Genomic DNA, 22,095 nt, shown 5'->3' with positions numbered 1-22,095 from the left:
CGAGCACAGGCAGACAGAATGGCAGGCAGAGGCAGAGGGAGAAGCAGGCTCCCTGACGAGCAAGGAGCCCGATGTGGGACTCGATCCCAGGACGCTGGGATCATGAGCTGAGCCGAAGGCAGCTGCTTAACCAACTGAGCCACCCAGGCATCCCGAGGATGTATTTACTTTTTATTTCCAAGAATAAAATATGTTTGCAAAATACACTGTACACACAAAAATTGTGAATTTCAAAATCAAATCTAAATTATATCCTTCTTTCTTTTCTTTTTTGACATACTCCTCATAAAAAGAATATAGATATATAACATCACCACTAATCTCATTAACCTCTAGCAAACTCATTCTTGCCATGATCTTTGATGACTACAAAATCCTGAGGACCCTTAAAAGATTGCCCTAAGGACTTAAAGGTGTAAAATAAGTGGCCATAATTAATTTTCATAAGAATATTATGAATAAAAAGATATAAAGTATAACAGCAAATACATGAAACATGGAGGAAGGAATAAAAAAGGGGTTTTTAAAATGTATTTGAGCTTAAATGTCTATCTACTTAACATAGACTGCTATATATTTAGGATGTTATAAATGAACCTCATGGTAACCATAAAACCAAAAGTATAATATATACCAAAATAAAAAAATAAGTAAATAAGAAATCCAAACACCATACTACAGAAATTCATCAATCACAAAGAAAGAGTGCAAGAAAGGAACAGAGAACTACAAAAATGACCAGAAAACCATGAACAAAATGGAAATAAGTACATACTTATCAATAACTACTGTAAACATAAATGGCCTAAATGCTCCAATCAAAAGACACAGTGTGACATAACAGATTAAAAAAAAAAAACAAAAACCCATCTATATACTGTCTATAGGAAATTCACCTCAGACATGAAGAAACATACAAAATGAAAGTAAAGGAATATAAAACATTTACCATGCAAATGGACATGAAAGAAAATAAAAATAAAGCCAGGGTAGCAATACTTAGACAAAACAGATTTTAAAACAAAGACTGTAACAAGAGATAAAGAAGGGCATTACAAAACGATAAAGGGATCACTCCAACAAGAGGATATAACAATTGTAAATATCTCTGCACCCAACACTGGAGGACCTGAATACATCAAACAAATATTACTGAATACAAAGGGAGAAATTAATGGCAATACAATAATAGTAGGGGACTTGACACCCAACTTACATCAATGGATGTAAGGAAAGTCAATAAGGAAACAGTGTCTTTGAATGACACATTAGACCAAATGAGCTTAACAGATACATACAGAACATTCCACCCAAAACAACAGATGACACATTCCTTTCAAGAGCACATGTGACATTCTCCAGAACAGATCACATGTTAGGCCATAAAACAAGTCTCAATAAATGTAGGAATACTGAAACCATACCATGCATCTTTTCTGACCACAATGGTAGGAGACTAGAAATCAATCACAAGAAAAAAAAAAACTGAAAAAATCACAAACATGTGGAAGCTAGAAAATATTAAATAACCAATGGATCAATGAAGAAATCAAAGAAGAGCTAAAACAAAAACAAAAACAAAAACAAAAAACCAAAACAAACAAACAAAAAAACCCCCAAACAAACCATGGAGACAAATGACATACATACGATGGTCCAAAATTGCAAAAACAGTCCTAAGAGGGAAATATATAGCAATATGGACTTATCTCAAGGAACAAGAAAAAGTTCAAATAAACAATCTAACTTTCACACCTAAATGAACTAGAAAAAGAAGAACAAACCAACCCATGGTGAGTAGAAGGAAAAAGATAATAATGATCAGATCAGAAACAAATGACACAGAGACCAAAAATAAATAAATAAAAATAGAAAAAAAAAATCAATGAAACCCTTAGCCAGACTCATCAAGAAAAAAAAGAGAAAGAACCCAAATAAAAAGAGAAGTAACAACTGACACCACAGAAAGGATTATAGTAGAATACTATGAAAAATTATATGTCAACAAATTGGACAACACAGAAGAAATGAATAAATTCTTAGAAACACAATCTTCCAAAACTGAATCAGGAAGAAGCAGAAAATCTGAACAGACCAATTACTAGTAACAAAATTGAACTGGTAATCAAAGAGCTACCAAAAAGTAATAATCTAGGACTAGATGTATTCATAGGTGAATTTTACCAAACGTTTGAAGAAGAGTTAGTACCCATCCTTCTCAAACTATTCTGAAAAATGGAAGAGGAAGGAAAGCTTCTAAATACGTTCTATGGGACGCCTGGGTGGCTCAGTTGGTTAAGCAGCTGCCTTTGGCTCAGGTCATGATCCCAGCGTCCTGGGATTGAGTCCCACATCAGGCTCCTTGCTCGTCGGGAGCCTGCTTCTCCCTCTGCCTCTGCCTGCCATTCTGTCTGCCTGTGCTTGCTCTCTCTCCCTCTCTCTCTGACAAATAAATAAATAAATAATCTTTAAAAATAAATAAATAAATAAATAAATAAATAAATACGTTCTATGAGGCGAAAATTACCCTGATACCAAAACCAGACAAAGACACCACAAAAGGGAAAACCACAGGCCAATATCCAACAATACATTCAATGGATCACTCACCGTGATCAAGTGGAATTTATTCCAAGGATGCAAGGAGAGTTTAATATTTACAAATCAATCCACATACACCACATTAACAAAATGAAGGATAAAAATTATGATCATCTCAATAGATGCAGAAAAAGCATTTGACAAAATTCAACATTTGTTCATGATAAAAACTCTCAAAAAAGTAGGTTTAGAGGGAATATACCTCAACATAACAAAGACCATATATGAAAAACTCACCGCAAACATTGTGCTCAATGGTGAAAAACTGAGAGCTTTCCTCTAAGATTGGGAACGAGACAAGGATTCCCACTCTCACCACTTTCATTCAGCATAGTACTGGAAGTTGAAGCCATAGATAGCACTCAGACAAGAAAAAGAAGTAAGAGGCATCCATATTGATAAAGAAGTTAAACTGTCATTATCTGCAGATAAAATGATCCTATATATAGAAAACCCAAAAGACTCCACCACAAAACTATTAGAAGTGATAAATGAATTCAGTAAAGTTGCAGGATACAAAATGAATACCCAGAAATTAGTAGTACCGTAAGGAATATAGTCAGTGATGTTGTAATAGTATTGTAGCGTGACAGATGGCAATTATACTTGTGCTGAACACAGCATAACACAGAGAAAAGTTGAGTCACTATGTTGTACACATGAAACTATGTAACATTGTGTCAACTATACTCAAATAAAAAAAATTAAAAAGAAAAAACATTGCCCCAGGACCCTAATCAAAATTACTGCAAAGTACATTTAAAACAAAAGTACTGACTAACAGAGATGATCAAGTGTAACGACGTGTTCTTACCAACAGTACTGGACTTCATTACACAGTGTCCTTAGATTCGGAGGTACTCCACAGAGAATCCCCAAATTTGCAAATCCTTCCCTCAAGCTTACAGATCCCATGTTTTTGGATCACCAAGGATGGTAAATGAAATACCTTTCAGGCTAGAGTTCCTTATTTGGTAGGATTCCTTGGTCACTTGTTTTCTTCCCTGGACTAATGGATTTGGTTTTATCATAATGTTTATTTTTATACACATGCCTAGAGGCCTCCTACTGTGTTTTTAGAAATCTAATAAATACCTCATGATAACTAAATTTGTTAAGATAACACAAAAGAGTTTGTCTATTATTTAAGAAGTACACGGTTTCAATTAAATAAGGAGTCCAGTGCATAGTTCAAAAAAATTATAAAAGATGTGAATATCAAATTTTGATTTTTTTTAAAAAGCAAATATAAAACCTATGGCCTTTTAAATGGCAAATTTGTGTAACATAAGACTCTTCCTTCGAAATGAATCTCTATAATTGCACAAACTTTGAGGCATACTTTGCATTTTTTACAACATATAAGTTGAAAGGATTATCGAGTTAAACCAGCTAATATCTTGCCTTTTCAATACATAACGTTGTGCTATGTCCTGTCATATAAACACTCCAAGTAGTTTTAGTTGTGAGCTTAACATAAAACACCACAAGTGTCATTACATGCAACTTTTGACTGTGTCTCTGTCAAAATGAGAACCTAAGATGCATTTTACAAAGTTTCGGTTATAAAAATAACACAAGGGACGCCTGGGTGGCTCAGTTGGTTAAGCCGCTGCCTTCAGCTCAGGTCATGATCCTGGGGTCCTGGGATCGAGTCCCGCATCGGGCTCCTTGCTCAGTGGGGAGCCTGCTTCTCTCTCTGCCTCTGCCTCGGCCTGCAGCTCTGCCTGCTTGTGTTCTCCCGCTGGCGCTCGCGCGCTCTCTCTCTCTCTCTCTCTCTCTCTCTGACAAATAAATAAATAAATAAAATCTTTAAAAAAAAAAATAAAAATAAAAATAACACAATGTTGAGATGGAGTTCTATCAGCTGAAGACAACCATTGATTTTTTGAAATTCCTCCATTCCATTATGTTGTTTTTAAAAAGCTAGCAAGTAGAAAAACAGACCAATACTGAAAAACAGACTGATGTGACAACACTGGCATGCCAAAGCAAATCAAGGTAATGTGAGGGAAAGCATTCCAAATAAAAATAGATGGTAGTGTAGGGCCTCAGCCCAGTTCCCTCTTATCTCAGAGTGAGCCTCATTGTCTGCTGCTTATTGTTTTTAAAGATGTACAAGCTAGAAGAAAAAAAAAAGGCTTGAAAATGAATAAGCTAGAAACTATTGTACAAGCTTTGGGTAATTTGAGGTATAGACTCTGGCACTTAACCTTTCTCATCCTTAATTTTGAAAGTCAGGAAATTCCACTTTACTGGGATATTTTAGAGTAACTACTTGGTTAACTTTTGGTAAATCACTTTGATCACTTCAAAGAGGCTACAGAAAGAGATTATTATATCATCACAAAACTTTATTTTGGAAAAACACAGAAATACATAGAAAATTATAATTCTAGAACTGAAATGAATTTGTCTCAAAATAGAGTCTCCTGATTTATTCTATAAGAACTTGTTCTCAGAAATCAGGAGTTGATCTAAATAATTATCTCACTTTTTCTACATTACAGAACACTATAAACACAAAAGCTCTTAAATGTTTTTATGGGGAGAATGAGAACAATGTCTGAAAAAATCACACCTATCCCTGACATACATAAAAATAAAAGCCATTCCACTTAAAATATTTTTAGGTTTCCTAAGCCGCTAAGATGGTGCATATTTCCGTGAATATCTACTTCTTGCCAAGCATGGTGCTGTGGTCTAGCCCACTGGTTCTCAATTCTGTTGGGCCTAATATCCCTATTTTATAAACAATACCTTCAAACATTTGCTTTATAAGCTTGAAAAAATTCACAGACAATACAATGCATAATTTCAAATAAAAATACAGGACAATGCCTAACCTTTAGTACAAGGAAAATAACTTGTTATAAAATACTACATAACTTCAACCAATAAACAGTCACAACTACACCAAAAAATATAATGTTGAATTTGGGTGCTTACAGCTAGAAAGAATCACTATGGATATGAAAACTCTATCAGCTGATGCAGGTGTGGTATATTCATAACTCAAATACCATAAATGGCAATACCTTCAGTGATGTGATCTTCTAAAATGGTCAGGGTGGTAGGCAGAATAATGTCCCTACACAAAGATGTCTGAGAGTCTGTGAATATGTTACTCCACATGACAAATGGAACTTTGCAGATATGACTAAATGAAGCGCCTTGAGAAGAGGAGATCATCCTTGATTACGCATGTGGGTCCAATCTCATGACATGAGTCCATGAAGCTGCAGGACCTTTCCCAGCTGGGGTTAGAGGGAGAGAGGGCAGCCTGAGAAGGACTCAGTGCTCTATTGCTGGCTCTAAAACAGAAGGCACTATGTGTGAGGACTGGAGAGAGTCCAATCTAGAAGCTGAAAAAGACATGGATCAATTCCTTCATAACCTGGGTATAAGGAAAGACTTTCTACCCATGACTCAAAACCTAGATGCAATAGAACAAAATATTAATAAATCTATTATGAGGCAAAGAAAAATAAAGCCAAAGAGCAACTGACACTGAGAGAAAATACATGTAGCATATAGCACAGACAAAAAGCAAAATGGCTAACACATTAATAACTCAAAAACAGAAAGGAAAAAAGGCCACTCAATAGAAACATGGGCAAAAAAAAAAAAAAAAGAATAGGTAATTTAGTAAGAAAAGACATGATATAATGTCCCTTAAAATTAGAAATGATTTTCAGAGATACATTGGATGGTTTAGTCAGTTAAGTGTCTGCCTTTGGCTCAGGTCATGATCCTAGGGTCTGGGGATCGAGTCCCATATCAGGCTCCCTGCTCAGCGGGGAGCCTGCTTCTCCCTCTGCCTGCTGCTCCCCCTGCTTGTGTGCTCTCACTCTCTCTCTCTCTCTCTCTGACAAATAAATAAAGTAAGTCTAAAAAAAGAAAGAAAGAAAAATGATTTTCAATTCTCTCCTAATATAAGAAATACAAACTAAAACTACTCCTTAATACCATTTTGAAGTATCAAACTTGCAACTATTAAAAAGCTTGGTAGCCAGGGCACCTGGGTGGCTCAGTCGGTTAAGCATCTGTCTTCGGCTCAGGTCATGGTCCCAGGGTCCTGGGATCAAGCCCCACATCAGGGTCCCTGCTCAGTGGGGAGTCTGCTTCTCCCTCTCCCTCTCCCTCTGGCTTGTGCACATGCCTGCACACTCTCTCTCTTTAAAAAAAAAAAAAGCAAAAAAAAAAAAAAAAAGCTTGGTAGCCCTGTCTGTCGGCATTGTTGATGGGAAAGCAAAATGGTATCATATTTATAGAGGCAGATTTGGCAATTCCTAACAAAACTACCCATGCATTTATCTATTGACCTCACAATTCCACTTACAGGAATTAATCCTGAAGATACACTTCTAGGGATACCTGGGTGGCTCAGTTGGTTAAGCGACTGCCTTCAGCTCAGGTCCTGATCCTGGAGTCCTGGGATCGAGTCCCGCATCAGGCTCCCTGCTCGGCAGGGAGTCTGCTTCTCCCTCTGACCCTCGCACTTCTCATGCTCTCTCTCTCTCATTCTCTCCCTCTCAAATTAATAAATAAAATCTTAAAAAAAAAGATACACTTCTAATAACGAAAAACACATATGCACAAGGTTATTCACTGCAACTTCGTGTGTGATTATAAAATATTGGGAATAAAACCAATTATCTGTATATAGGGCATTAGTTAGATATGAGGGAATAATATGCAAATACAATAAAGAAGAATGAGAAAGATCGCTTTTGAAAAGGTATCTGCCCTTAGTTAGTTTACACTTTCTATTACAACATTCACAGATGATATAGAATTTTTAAGTTTTACTTTTTCATCTTGACATCTACTATATGCACACGAAAGGAACAGATTATCAAACAGGAGTTTGCAAATGATGGGAGAAACAAATAGCTAAATTCCATCAATTTCAAGATACACACTTTTTAAATCAGGATACACCTTCAGTGGACAGAATCTTAATACAGCTGCTGGTCAGCTAATTATTCTCTGCCCGTGTCTGAACCTGGTTTTGTATATCTACTTGTGGCGAAAAGGGGCAACTATAATCCATTCATGTTTTGGTCAACAAATTAAAGACCACTTGGGAAAAGAATATGAGTCATAGCTGTTGCCTGAAAACATTTCGGTCAATCCCTTCTGTTAAAGTTAAGACCAATATCAAAATCCAAACGGCTATCAGCAGCTTGGAAGAATATCCTGGAAATAATGGACGAGCACTCTGTTCTTGACAAAGCATGGAAGATGCAGAGAATAGTATGTGAAACACATACACCACCTTTATAGCTGAACCAAAAAGTGCTTTAGAAGAGTCAGACTGAAGGTAAAGAAGTTTTAAAAATGTTTCCACCATTTACTGCATTTATATTTTCCTTTTTCTGCATACACAAGAGATACATGATCTAAATTAAGTCTAAAAGAGTTCAGTAAGAATAAAATAAAAATTCTAATTGATAAAGTCACGTCCTAATTTTATTTGCTGCATGACTTTCTTAGTAGAACACAAAATAATGGCATGTCTTACAACTGATGGCATACTGGCCTGCATGAAATACAGTATTATTATAGTATAGAACCATAGCTTTAAGAGCCAGTAAAACACACAGGAAGTACATATAAATCAAACTGGGGACTTACAGAAAATGCAGAGATAGCAGCAGTGGAGTTAACTGTGAAGAGTAAGCAAACTGACCCACAGAAGGAGGTTCATACAGCATGAACCAAGGCAAGAAAGTATGGCTACCTCACACAGCCAGTCACGCTCAGGAGACCATAAACCATTCTGTATGGCTGGAGTTAAAAGGTGAATGTTAGCTGCACGGGTTGAAGCCTCAAACCCAGCTAAGGAAGGTTTGCAGGGGCAGGAAAAAAAAAAAAAAAAAGCAGTGTGCTAAGCAACAGAATTTGAATATTAGCTTCCAAATTATTAGAATTGATTCAAAGGCTTAAAGCAGGGGGGAAATTAGAAAGAACAAAATTCAGTGTTGGAACAATAGATTGGGAAAAACCCAGACTTGACACGGGTGGAAAGCTGAGAAAGTTAGAGTTGATAACAGAGGTGAGAAGGGCTGAGCCCCAGAAGTAAAGCTATGGTAGCAGGAACACACAGAAGTACTGACATAAACACCAATAAAAATGTGATAAGGTGGGCACCTGGATGACTCAGTCGGTTAAGCCTCTGCCTTCAGCTCAGGTCATGATCCCAGGGTCCTGCGATCCAGTCCCACGATGGGCTCCCTGCTCCACAGGGAGTCTGCTTCTCCCTCTACCCCTCCCCCCAGTCATTCTCTCAATCTTTCTTTCTCTCTCAAATAAATAAATAAATAAATAAAATCTTTAGAAAAATGTGATAGGGTTCTCAGCAATTAAAAAGAACAAACTACTGAAACATGCAGCAGTGCTGATGAATCTCAAATGCATTATGTAAGTGAAAGAAACCAGACTCAAAAGGCTGTTTAAATCCATTTATATGCCATTCTAGAAAAGGCGAAATAGGGAGAGAACACCGATCAGTGGTTACCCATGTCAGCGAGGAGTGGCTACAAAGAGGCACAAGGGAATTTTTTAAGCTTATGTAATTGTCCCATTATCTCAATTGTGGTAGTGGTTATACAACCAAATGTGTTTGTCATTTGTGACATACACAAATTTTACTGTATGACTTTACTATATGTGAATTACACCTCAATTAAAAAACAAAAACCTGAATTAAAAACAAAAACACCAAAGGGGTGCCTGGGTAGCTCAGTCTGTTAAGCATCCATCCACCTTCCTTCAGGTCATGATCTCAGGGTCCCATGATCAAGCTGTGTATCTGGCTCCCTCCTCAGTGGGAAGTCTGCTCATCTCTCTCCCTCTGCCTCTCCCCCTACTCATGTTTGCTCTCTCTCTCAAATAAATAAATAAAAATTTAATTTAATATTTATTTTTATTTTTTTAAAAGATTTTATTCATTCATTTGTCAGAGAGAGAGAGAGAGCGAGAGAGAGCACGCAAAAGCAGGCAGAGGCAGAGAGAGAAGCAGGCTCCCTGCCGAGCAAGGAGCCTGATGTGGGACTCAATCCCAGGACCCTAGGATCATGACCTGAGCCGAAGGCAGCAGCTTAACCGACTGAGTCACCCAGGTGTCCCTAATTTAATATTTAAAAACAAAAAACAAAAAACACCAAAACTGTGATAAGGTAGAGCATAGACACATTTAGTCACGGATTACCTGTGGCTCCTTTTCTACTGCAAGACCAGAGTTGAGTTGTTTCAACAGGGTCCACTTGGTCCACAAAGTCCGAATATTTATGATCCAGCCCGTTAAAGAAAGAGTTCATCAACCCTAATATAGAGTAATATCACCCATTTGTTCGGCTCTCCTTAAAAAAAGCCCTTAATTGCCCATAAAAGGAATAGGAAGACAGTAACAGAATGTGCATAAACACGCTGTTCAGGCTAACTAGAGGAGAGAAATGAGTTGTTTTCTAAATACATCCTGAATTAAATCTCCAGAAGAAGAGAGTATATATTCAGTTCTAAATAACAGCCACAGATTGTTTTTAGAAATGTTCACAGAACCCTCCCATTATATTACCACATCTTCTGATTCAACCTATTGTTTAAATTATATGTTTGATGGATATTTTTTCTTGTTAAAGTGACAAGAGACTGGCTTTTTACTGAAGTAATTAGCTAGCACTCTAAAACTGCTTCTTTATATAACTTCTACATGAAACAACTAGCTTTCATGTGTTTGAAGTATAAAGTGTGCATTCAAATAATTAGAGACGTTATTACTTCATTTCTTTGAAGCTGCAAAATATGGATAATAAAGCTTGTGGCATTTTTACATAAAAATAAAGCACAAGCACTATGTGAAAATCTTAAAAACGAGTTAAGGAAAGAAATTATACCTGTGCCTAAAAACAATTCTGATGTATATGAGTTGTATTCATTATTCATTTCTAAAATGAAGGAATGTAATAAAGTGTTAATATACACAGGCAATAATCACAATGGCCACTTTGAAATTAGCTGAGCATAATCTTGAGTTGCCTTTTCCAATAATGGTGATATCTTACACAGAGTCATTTATACTCTGTTTCCAATAAAATATATTTCTGAAGTAGCTTGTGGAGTACAGCTGTAGTTTGTGGCTTTACAATTTGACTTGTAAAATTCCCTGTGTGTGCAACTGCCACCTGCTTATTAGTACCCTGATGAAATTTACTGAGGTAACTATTCTGTATGATGTATAATACTTACAATTTTGTAATTATAAATAGCACAATGCACGATAACTTATCTATGAAATTATGCAAACAACATTTAGTTATTGGTCCTTGTACCATGACTCTGACATTACAGGCAAGAAATATGGAATCATATTGAATAAAAACATCCCTTCAAATTAGAAGGGAAATTTTATTCTGCTAATCTTTAAATGTCTACATGCACTAAATTTTATACCTTGATGGACTGCAATAAATTTCAAAGCACATTCTATTCAAAGGAGGTAGGAGACAAAGCCACGTCATTAAAAAGGAGAATCTGAAGAAGACATGAGACAGGAGCCTTAGTAATCCTGGGAGTTGAAAAGGATTACTCAAGTCAACCATTTTAAAGTTCTTATGTGATGATGACATATATTGTTCTTTAAAAATAAATTTTATAATAGAAAAAATTTGAAGGAGCTGAGGTAAGTAAAATCTCTGATAGCCTTATGAAGGTTAGTCTATGTGGGAAAAGAAAAAATACAAAGAGGACAGGAAGGATGACAGATGGTAGCAAAATAAGGAATCAAGAAAACAAGATGAGCTACACGGAATCATGTAGAAAGTCAGCCTCAAGGTTGAATATTAATCATTTAAGTGAATACAGCTATCTTAAAATCTTGATGAGAGAAAAGTACAAAGTCAAGGCAAAGACAAGAAGTGAGTAAATAAATCCAAGACATAGGGCAGTAACAACAAAGGAGAGAGAATGAAAGGAGGATACTTTCCACTGTATTTGGATAAACAGGAAGAAGTAGAGATTGTAGATTAGATGGAAGATAGAAAAAAGGATTTGGTTTGAGTTTAGCTATAGGAAGAAAAACTTAGCTAAAAATTAAAAATGACTCTAACATTTCAGTATGTTTTAGATAGTGATTATTTTCATTAAAAGTGCCATGAACTTATTTGTTCTTAAAATTTTTATTGGAGTTGACTTGGCTTTTATCCAACTAGTACTTTAACAAAAGAAAGAGAGCTCAGATCTGGTGCTGTTTATGATGGTGTGGAAAGAAATCTGGAAACACGCCCTTATCTGGTTGTGAAGGAAAAGAATAATAACTTGAATTTCTTCAATACTATGAAATCACTGGCTTCAACACTAAAAAAAGAATAACCAGTTAAAAGAATCTGACCTAACACTTGAGCCAAGTGATTTAAGATTTTTATAACCTATTATAAAACTTATTTTATGTACTGCCACAAATTTGTGTTAAGGCTCTGTTTTTCTTTTTCTTCATATGAAATCCAGTTCTAAAAATAGCCAAGTCTAAAAATAAAGCAAAACCCACAGATTAAGTGTAGCTTTATACATGTACAAATAACAGGGAAATCTCCACATCTTCTAGGAAAACAGATGTTGGGTTACTTATTCCCACTAAATTCTCTATGTTGGCTCAAATGTTCAGAAATTTTTCATTAATATGGATTATGTTATTATAAAATCCAAACCCATCTTTAATTTTATTAAATTCATTCCTCTCTCCCATAGAGATCAATGAGCTCTACTAATACATATGAAAATGTGAACAAAAAAGGGTCTTATATTTGATCTCAGGAGCTTGGCTTCTATCATGAAAACCAACTGATGAACAATTTACAAAACTGCAAATGACCATACAGTGCCTAATTTATGCTTTGATCCAGTTCAGGAAAGAAGCTATATGGAGAGGGAGGGAAACAAACCTCACCTACATTTTTATATTTCTTTATCCTTTTCTGAAGTCTATGCTTTCAGAAACTACTTTTCTTCTAGATATTTCTAGAAGAAAAGCAAAATTGGAAAAGGGGTTTCCAGAATATGCAATTAATTTGCATAATTATCTCTGTGCCAGTTTCCCCAATCCTTAATGGCAGAATTTTCCTACCTTTGTTTATGCATCAATCAACAAACTGAACAAGAAAGTAAAAAACAAACAACCCCCCCAAAAAACATTAAAATAGTATTTTTATTAGCTTGCTGTCACTCTCCAAAAATATATAAGAAATCTGTTCTCGGCCTCTTAAAGTAATTCTTTCACATATAAAGAAAACATTCTCTCTGGCAGGATACTTTGGGTAATTTTCCAGCGGAGCTGAGATTTGAATTGGTGAATACATACATACTCTCTTGCTTGGTTCTTCTTTTTAATGAATAGCAGAATGAGGTGACCATAATTTTCACAGCTCAAGCATATAATCTTAGGATAATTAAGCACTACCAAATCACCATAAACTGACTACAGAAACCTAATACAGAAACAATATTATCTAGAAAAATTTATAAAGCTGAATTATTTTCAACTTTCATTAGAATGGGAGTGTTTTTTTTTTTTAATGTGGAGAAAATAATAATGTGTCTAATTTTAGAAAAATAGTAAAAATAAATTAGAATAATAATAATAAATTAGATTGGAGTTATAGAGAAAAGAAGTATCATCCTCAAAAGGTCTTCTCCATATGAGTTCAACGCAGTAGCACCTGGGAAATAAATTAGGCTTGTATTTATTCTTGACTTTAAGTGGAATATAAAATATGAGAGTAAAATTTAACTAATGTGACAAATATATTAATGATTTGCCCCCCCATTATTTTGTAGAAAAGTATTTGCATTGGAAATTAGAAAGGTGATAGTTAAGCATTTGGTGAGGTGATAAAATGCCATCTTCAGATCACTTCTAACATGAGCTATTTAAGGGCAGAGACACATGAACTAGCACACTGAGCTAACCATCTGCTTTCTGATCTCTGCAAAGATATCAAGAGGAGTGATTTCATGTGACAGCAGGGTATTCTTCATGGCATCTTCCATATATTAAAGTTTAAGATATACTCCTCTCCCAATTTCCTTAATTCTCTTTAAAAAGCCAGTAGGTCTACAGTCAATTTATAGAAACTCATTTCAAAATATATTTTCAGTGGGTTCCAAGACTTGCCACCTCCTGTACAGTGTAGAAATTTATTTTCTTTTCTCTACATGTTTATACCTAAAAACCAAGGATATCACTACTATTTTAATCTCATCACCTTTACTTTCTTCATGATTTCATAAACTTGGATCATATGCTTTTTCATAGATTTTATTTAAACTCTGGCCAATTCAACCAACAGGCACAAAGTAACCTAAAGCAGCACAGAAAGGAATCTTCTCAACACTCTGAAATATGAACCGCCAACATTGTCTATAACCCACAGTCACAATAAGTAACTGGTTTAAATGCCATTTCTCAAAAATAAAAACAATCTTAATGTTCAGTATATTTAGTGTCAGTAACAATAAGAAAGCTTCATTAAAGAATAAACAAAAAATGCAAATACAACCTAAAATGTAAGTTAATAATATCACATCCACTTTAAAAATTGTTCAAAGAATAGAAACAGAGACTCTACTAGAAGTAAAAAGATATCATAACCACCCAAAGACTAAATTACAGAATCATAAATTAGAAGGATAAAAATGTCTTAGGAGGTATCATTGCAAACAAATACATGCGAGAAAATTCTACTCTGTAAAATTACCAACTCTAAGTTCGCTTTTTTTCATACTATATACAACATGTACATTCACAAAAATAATCTATTCAAAAATACTTAGGAATAAATTTAACCAAGAAGATAAAAGACTCATGGACTGAAAACTATGAAACGTTACTGAAATTAAAGAAGACAAATATCTGAGAAGACATTCATGTTCACAGATTGAAAGACTTAATATTAAGATGACAATATTATCCAAAGTGATCTATAGATTCAGCACAATCTCTCTCAAAATCTCAATAGCACTTTTCTTCATAAATAGAAAAACTTATCCTAAGATTCAAATAGAAACTCAAGGAACCCTGAATATCCAAAACAATCCTGGAAAAGAAAACAAAGTTGGGGTCGCATACTTCCTGACTTTAAAACTTACCACAAAGCTATAGCAATCAAAACAGGGTGGTACTGACATAAGGACAGACAGACTAAGGGAATAGAAGAGAAAGCCCAGAAATAAACTCTGGCATATATAGTCAATTGATTTTTGACAAGGATGCCAAGACTATCCCATGAGGAAAAGACTTTTCAACAAATGGTGCTGGAAAAATTGGATATTCACATGCAAATGATTTGAAGTTGGACCCTTACTTTTCACTGTATACAAAAATTAATTCAAAATGGACCAAGGGATCAAAGACCTAAACATGAGACCTAAAACTATAAATTAGAACAAAACAGAGAGAAAATTCATGATGTTGGACTTGGCAAAGATTTATGGTATATAACACCAAAAACATAGGCAACAATAACAAAAAGATAAATCAGACTTTCAAAATTAAAAACTTCTGTGCATCAATGGATAGTATGAAAAGGGTGAAAAGACACCTACAGAATGGGAGAAAATATCTGCAAATCATGACTGAAAATGGGTTATTATCCAGAATATTTAAAGAACTCCTATAATTCAGCAACAAAAAGACAACCCAATTGAAACACAAGCAAGAACTTGAATAAGCATTTCTCCAAATAAGAGATACAACAGCCAATAAACACATCAAAAGATACCTAATCTCATTAGTCATCAGGGAAATGCAAATCAAAAGTACAAGGAGTTACCACTCCACACACTGCTGGTGGGAATACAAAACGGTGCTGCTTCTATGGAAAACAGTTTAACAGCTCCTCAAAAAGTTAAACACAGAATTACAATATGGTTCAGCAATGCCACTTCTAGGTATATACCTAAAAGAACTAAAAGCAGGGACTCAAATAGGTACTCATACACCAATGTTTACAGTAGCACTATTCACAATAATCAAAAGGTGGAAACAACCAGAGCTTACATCAACATCTGAATAAAAAAGTAGTATATCCATACAACAGAACATTATTAAGCCATGAGAAGAAATAAAATTCTGATATGTGCTATAACATGAATGAACCTTGAAAACATCATACTAAGTAAAATAGAGACAAAATGACAAAAAGTGTATGATATTATTTAAAAGAGGTACCTAGAATAGGCAAATTCATAAGGACTGAAAGTAATACAGACGTTACCAGAGTCTGGGATGGGGGTGGGGGGTGGGGGTAGAAAGTTATTGTTTAATGAATATAGAACTTGGAATACAAGAGTTCTGAAAATAAGTCAGACAAAGAAAGACAAATACCATATGATTTCACTTACATGTGGAATCTAAAAAACAAAATGAATAAACAAACAAAAAGCAGAAACAGATCTGTAAACACAGAGAACAAACTGGTGGTTGCCGGAGGGGAGGGGGTAGAGGGAAGGACAAAATGGGTGAAAGGGAGAGGGAGATACAGGAAAGAAAAAAATAAGTTCTGAAAATAGATAGTGATGATGGTTACACAACACTTAATTCCAGTGAACTGTATACTTAAAAATGATTAAAATGGTAAATTTTATGTATTTTTCCACAATAAAAAATAGTCTATTCAATGAATATCTAATTATCTGCCATTTTGTTTAGATTTCCAAATTACTTCTAAATGTGTTCTGTGTTTGTGTGCACATGCAGATAAATTACATCTCTCTTGAAAAGTAGACCCCGATACGTTGTGCACATGAGATCTCCTAAAATGCACTTTCAAAAGTTCCAAATAATTATCATTGTACCCCAATTTGATTGTTGTTATTTATATACATCAAAATTAACAGGTCATAACTCAAGGAAGAATACTCATTAAGTTCTACTGATGGCCCACATATATATGTTCATAGTCCAAGTGCTAACAATGAATCTCATACCTGATAGAGCATGATGGGTTCTATGCTGTATCCTAAGTTATCTGCAAAGTTCTTAGCAATGACCGTTTTTCCACAACCCTACAAATGGAAATACAATCATTCAAGGGATAAGTCAAAACATCCAAAGCCAGCAAAGAGAAATCTAAAGTCAAACTGCTATTCTTACTTTTCCTCCAATTAAACATATGTCCTTAACCATGTGAGACTGCATCATCTCAGCCAGTAGTTGTTTATGGCTTAAAGTTTGTATAAAATGGTCTGATGCACAAGGCTGATTTACTGGCCTGGTCCCAGCTGGCACCTATAATTAAAGAGAAGTAAATATAATATGCATATGTTTTTCTCAAAGCATTAGTAAAAGGAAGCACATAACTGCCATTTAGAAGCCCCTAATAATTCCCTGCTCAATTCAATTCTATACTGGTTTTGATATTTCAATAGAGCAACAACTACTTTCTCATTCACAGATGTGATCATTACATCAGCCCTCCAAATCAATCATCCCTCTAAAATTAAAGCCCAGTGCTATCAAATATTTTCATAAGAATCATGTCATTTTCAGGCTATTTATAACTTATAATAATAATATCACTACTTGAGAATGAAGGTTTTTGTCCAAATTCCAGCGCTAAGTACTGAATTTTAGAGTCCGTCTACTGGGACTCTCCAAAGTCACCAATGATCTCCTGATTTCTAAAATCCATGTCTATAAATCCTTTTCCACTTTGAGTTTACCACTCAGAAACATCTGTTTTTAAAATCTCTCTTCCTATCCCTCACACCTACTTCTTTTGTTTCCCAACTCCTCCTATTAGTCTCCTGGGGACCCTACAGTGAGAAGATTTCCTTGTTCTGCTGAAGACTCAATCATACTGTACATAACATGAACCCTACAGAACTGTAAGTTTGAAAATGACAAGATCAGATTTGAGTTTAGGAAAGATCATTCTGGTGGTAACATAGAAGGCAGACTGGAAGAGACTGAAGGCAATGAGGTCAGAAAGCCATTACCAAAGGGAAGTAAATAATGAAAGCTTGCTCATATCTCATGCCTCTGGACATACTGTTTAACCTGCCTAAAGTGTCCTATCACCTTTCCACTCCTGAGCCACTAGAGAATTCCTATGTCATCCCTTAAGACTCAGGTCATTCTATATCCCCACAGACATTCCAATGCGGTCCTTACTCATCTGTCTCTATTGAGACCATCAGCCTAGTGAGGTCATTCACCTGAAGGAGACAGAAGAGTGTAATGAAATTGATCATGTTTAGAAATCTCATCTATGACATTTCTTAGCTGGTGACCATGGGTGAATTGATTACCCTCTTTACATCTCAGTTTCTAATCTATAAAATGGACCTAATAAAACTTGCCTCCAGGGTTATTGGGGGATTTAGTGGCATAATATATGCAAAGAGACAAATACAGTGACTAATACAGAGTGGGCACTAATAATTCTTAATACAGACCCTGGCTTATAGTAGACATAATCAACCATCAATTTGATGAATGAATAAATACAGCAACATTAATAAATATTAATAATATCCCATTAAAGCACATAGAAAGTTTATAATTAAAGTGTACGCTGGCACATAAGGCAAGCATTTTTCTTTCCTACGTTCACTTACAATTCATTTAAGTCTATGTTTTTCATGCTCTGTTTTCTAGGGACAGTTTCTCATCACTTCTTGGGGTTCTCAGGGCTCTCAAAGGATTATAAGAAAGGGAGGCAGAGCAAGCAGATGGAGTTCTGTGACCAAATATCCTTCCCTTCTTCTAAACACTGCACAACTAGAATCGCTCCTCTTTTAAATAGTGCATGTAGCTAAGAATGATTTTATTTGAAAAGAGTGTTCCTTAGCTCCTAAAATATGTTTGAAAACACTATTTCTTACCAACGGCTTGGAATACACAATGCTTTATTCAGTACTTGATTTGATTTTCCCAGAAGTCAACTTTGGTTTTCGATGAAAGGTTATCCCTAATTTTTTCCTGAACTTTTCCAATTTACAAACATACATGACTGTGGAGACACAGATAGATACAGATACAGATATACAGATGTGACCCTACAGAACCAGAGGCTTACAAGGAAATCAAAAACCCAATTAGGTCATAAAAATGGGCAGAACAAAGCACATCTTAGAAAGTATAAAGCTCGACCCGTTACCTGAATGGTCACCTCTTTGTCTGCTATCCGGACAGTGACCATAGCTTGGGGGGCAGGACTCTCCGTCAGCCTCTCCACTCTCACCACCTCTTTAGGAAGCACGGAGCTTTCTGAATCTTGGAGTTCAAAGCGCTACAAAATTACAAGAAAATTGTGTGATTTACTTTTTATTTTAGTGTTAGTGCTGGATATCCAGTCTTCTGGATATCTTATTTAGAACTGAAACTCACTCTATAGTATAAAAGTAGAGGTAAAAAATTAATGACAATTTTCTTCCTGTTTTTACAAATGCCATTCTCCTTAAGCCAATTACTCAGGTGATATGCAAATAGTACCTAAAATTTACTAAATGACAGGAAAGGGAGTCACTGAACTCCTGAGCTGGTAACAGTCTACAGCCTACACTTCTTGTTAATCAAAGGTTCCAGTTTCCTGGAAAGGACGATGAGACTCTTGACAACATGTTAAAGTAAAATAAGACTTATTTTGGTTGACTTCTTAAATCAACTTACGTTAATGTTGCCTGAAATTCATGAAGCCAGAACTTCCTGGACACCATTCTGCTGTTTGCTTGTGTGTGGTTAGACTAACTGATTACAATAAATTCTAACAGTCTTCCACAGTATCTGGCACAGTGCCTGCTTTGGTGTATGTTCTCAGTATTTGTCAAACTGGATGTAAAACACTAAGACCACTGATTCTTTCTCCACGTGGACCAATTAGCAATGCTCTAACGCTTGGTTATAGTCCTCATTCCAGCTGGTTATATAAAGAATGCACACAAAGAATACAAACAAATTTATGGAAAATGAGAATAGTAATTGAAAATTAATTAAATCCTATGCCCTAGAATAACAGCATGTTCGATATGAAAAGATTAACTCATTTTTAGTATTTAACAGGCAGAAATGGTCCCCACCCCAGCCAAAATCCTACCTTAGTTTTAGAACATTAGCACTATAGTGAAAGAACTGACCCTCAATGCAAGAACAGATCACTGCTTACTCAGCAGAACCCAAATCCAGAAAATAGATTTAGGGGAAGAAAATTATCTTCAAGCTCAATGTTCTAAGCCAAACAATCCAATTCAAGTCTTTTTGATGTCAGAAGTACTTAGGACAATATTTACTCCTTTACCCAAACCTAAGAAAAATTGTCTATTTGTGCTACCATTAAAAAATATAAGTCTTATGTAATATGCCTTTTACACATGCAAATTCCCAGAATATCACATAATTCGGTAGGAGCTCCTTTTGTGCTATAGACAATAATAATTACTGACAATTTAATTTCATGCAAAAAAAAAGTTAACACTGTATTTTAAGGGATGTTCAATGGAGTAAGGCCTTAGTCAAGTAATTAAAGTAATTAAATTCATTAGAATTTAGAACCTAGAACTGTTAAATTCTAAGAAAACAAGTATGTTAGCTAAAGGCATGTTTTTAACCCCACCTATAATAATGTCAGCCTAACTTCATAAAGGACTGACTGCAGAGCACTTGTATTCCAGAAAGGAACACTAATGCCTTGAACCACTTGCTATAACTGGCTATGTCCTTATAAATAATTCAAGCTAAAATATTTCAGTAGAATCAAAATAGTAGGCTAGAATACCCTAAGATAGTAAAAGAACTCAAGTTGCAAGATGAATTACCATCTGCTGGCATAGGAAATTTAAAGGACTGTTAATCAAAAAGGTAACTGAGGAATAAAATACATATATAATTCTCACAGACTACATGTTAGCAAGTAGAACATCAAATAAACCAAAGTTCATTTACTTTACCATTTTACATTAATGAGTAGCTCCTATTCTGGAATGTCAATTAAACAAACAATTCTCATGTATTTTTTGATACACTTTCTTTGGGATTATGTTATTTGAACTATGAAATATAATTTAATAAAAGGAAATATTAATTATATGTTGATCTGCAAGGCCTGCATACTCACCCTCACAATTCCCAATCCTGTCCCTCCAAAGTATTCATTTTCTTTATACCTTTTTCTAGGCTGTGGAGCACTAAAAAAGAAATTCTCCATACATTATTTCCTGGCTACCAAACAAGTATGTAGCCCTTGGTTTCTGCTAGGCTCCTTCCCAAATCCAATCAGCAACTAATACAAACTAACACTACTCTCCCTTAGGTGTCATCCGAACCAATTCATTCCTGTGTCAGCAGGTTATCTACAGGCCTCCTCCAACCACCACAGAGCCTTCAGGCACATACTCCTCCATTCTTTGCTAGAATATAAACTCCACCAGCAAAATTAAAATGTATCTATTTGGTTCACTCCAAACCTCCAGAACCTAGAATCATACATGGGACATAGTGATCAATAAAGGTTTGTTATATGAACAAACAAATGAAATCCTTTCCCTTTAATCCTCAAAATCATCTATATTTTCATCAATCTTCACTTCTTTTCCCACCATCTCTGTAGAAAGGACTTCTGCTTTAATTATGAGTGAATGAAAAGCCACTGGAAGTCTGCTTTCTCCATCTCAGTTAACGATAACTCCATCATTCCAGATGCTGGATAGAAAAATATGTTCTTCAATCTTTCCAAACCAAGGCATAATGGTGCTCTGGAAACGTCTTTCCTATCTCTCCCAGACCATATTTCCATAGATATTTTCCATGTATTCCACAGATTACATCCCTCCTTCCTATGAAGATGTTTGTCTTCCCATTTTAAGAAACAAAAAGTCATTTCTTGATTCTACATAATCCTTGAGTGACCCAGCTTCTCACCATCAAACTTAATTTACAAGTAGTGTATCATCACTGTCTCCTTTCCCTCATTTCTGATTTACTATTCAGCCCACTGATTTTTCTTGGCTGGCATTCCCACCACTCCATGAGCACTGTTCCTACTAAGTTCACCAGTAATACCCTATTTGCCAAACTAACTGATTAAATAAATAAATAAGTTTTCCTCCTATTCTATTGCTCCTTCCTTCTCAGTCTTTCCGGCAGGTTCTTCTTCTTCTTCAATTACCTGACCAGTGCACATCAGGGTACTTCAGGAGTGGAACTTTTGTATTTTCTATGCTCACTTTTTAAATAATCTCATCCAGTTTGAGACTACAAACCATCTGTATGCTCTGACTGCTCTTCCTCTGCCTTATTTGGAGGTTCTTGGCACACTGTCCAATCCTTAAACGTTGGCTCTTCCAGTGTTCAATCCTCAGGCAGGATTTCTTCTCACTATATATGCTCCTCTTTGGTTCTTCCATCCATGTGACCAATTCAACTAACACTTGTACTTTATAAACTCTCAAGTATTATCTTTAATATCAAAACACCTCCAGATCCATACCCATGTTTTC

At 35.4% G+C, this 22,095-nt stretch overlaps 1 protein-coding gene across 1 annotated transcript in view; it reads right to left on the bottom strand.

The window, feature by feature from the left end:
• Window positions 1-22,095, bottom strand: part of LOC111147002 (von Willebrand factor A domain containing 8) — a 335,372-nt gene that overhangs the window by 238,852 nt on the left and 74,425 nt on the right. Inside the window, exons 10-12 of the mRNA XM_022502835.1 lie at window positions 18,762-18,893; window positions 16,754-16,888; window positions 16,588-16,665 (exon numbers count right to left, since the gene is read on the bottom strand). Of these exons, the coding sequence (XP_022358543.1) occupies window positions 16,588-16,665; window positions 16,754-16,888; window positions 18,762-18,893 (345 nt within the window). The remainder of the gene's footprint in view (window positions 1-16,587; window positions 16,666-16,753; window positions 16,889-18,761; window positions 18,894-22,095) is intronic.

The sequence above is a fragment of the Enhydra lutris genome, unplaced genomic scaffold (assembly GCF_002288905.1).
Source record: "Enhydra lutris kenyoni isolate GAN:26980312 unplaced genomic scaffold, ASM228890v2 scaffoldscaffold15, whole genome shotgun sequence".
NCBI lineage: Eukaryota > Metazoa > Chordata > Mammalia > Carnivora > Mustelidae > Enhydra > Enhydra lutris.
Note: the sequence above shows the minus strand (reverse complement) of the source record. Positions and strands in the feature narration are given on the sequence as shown.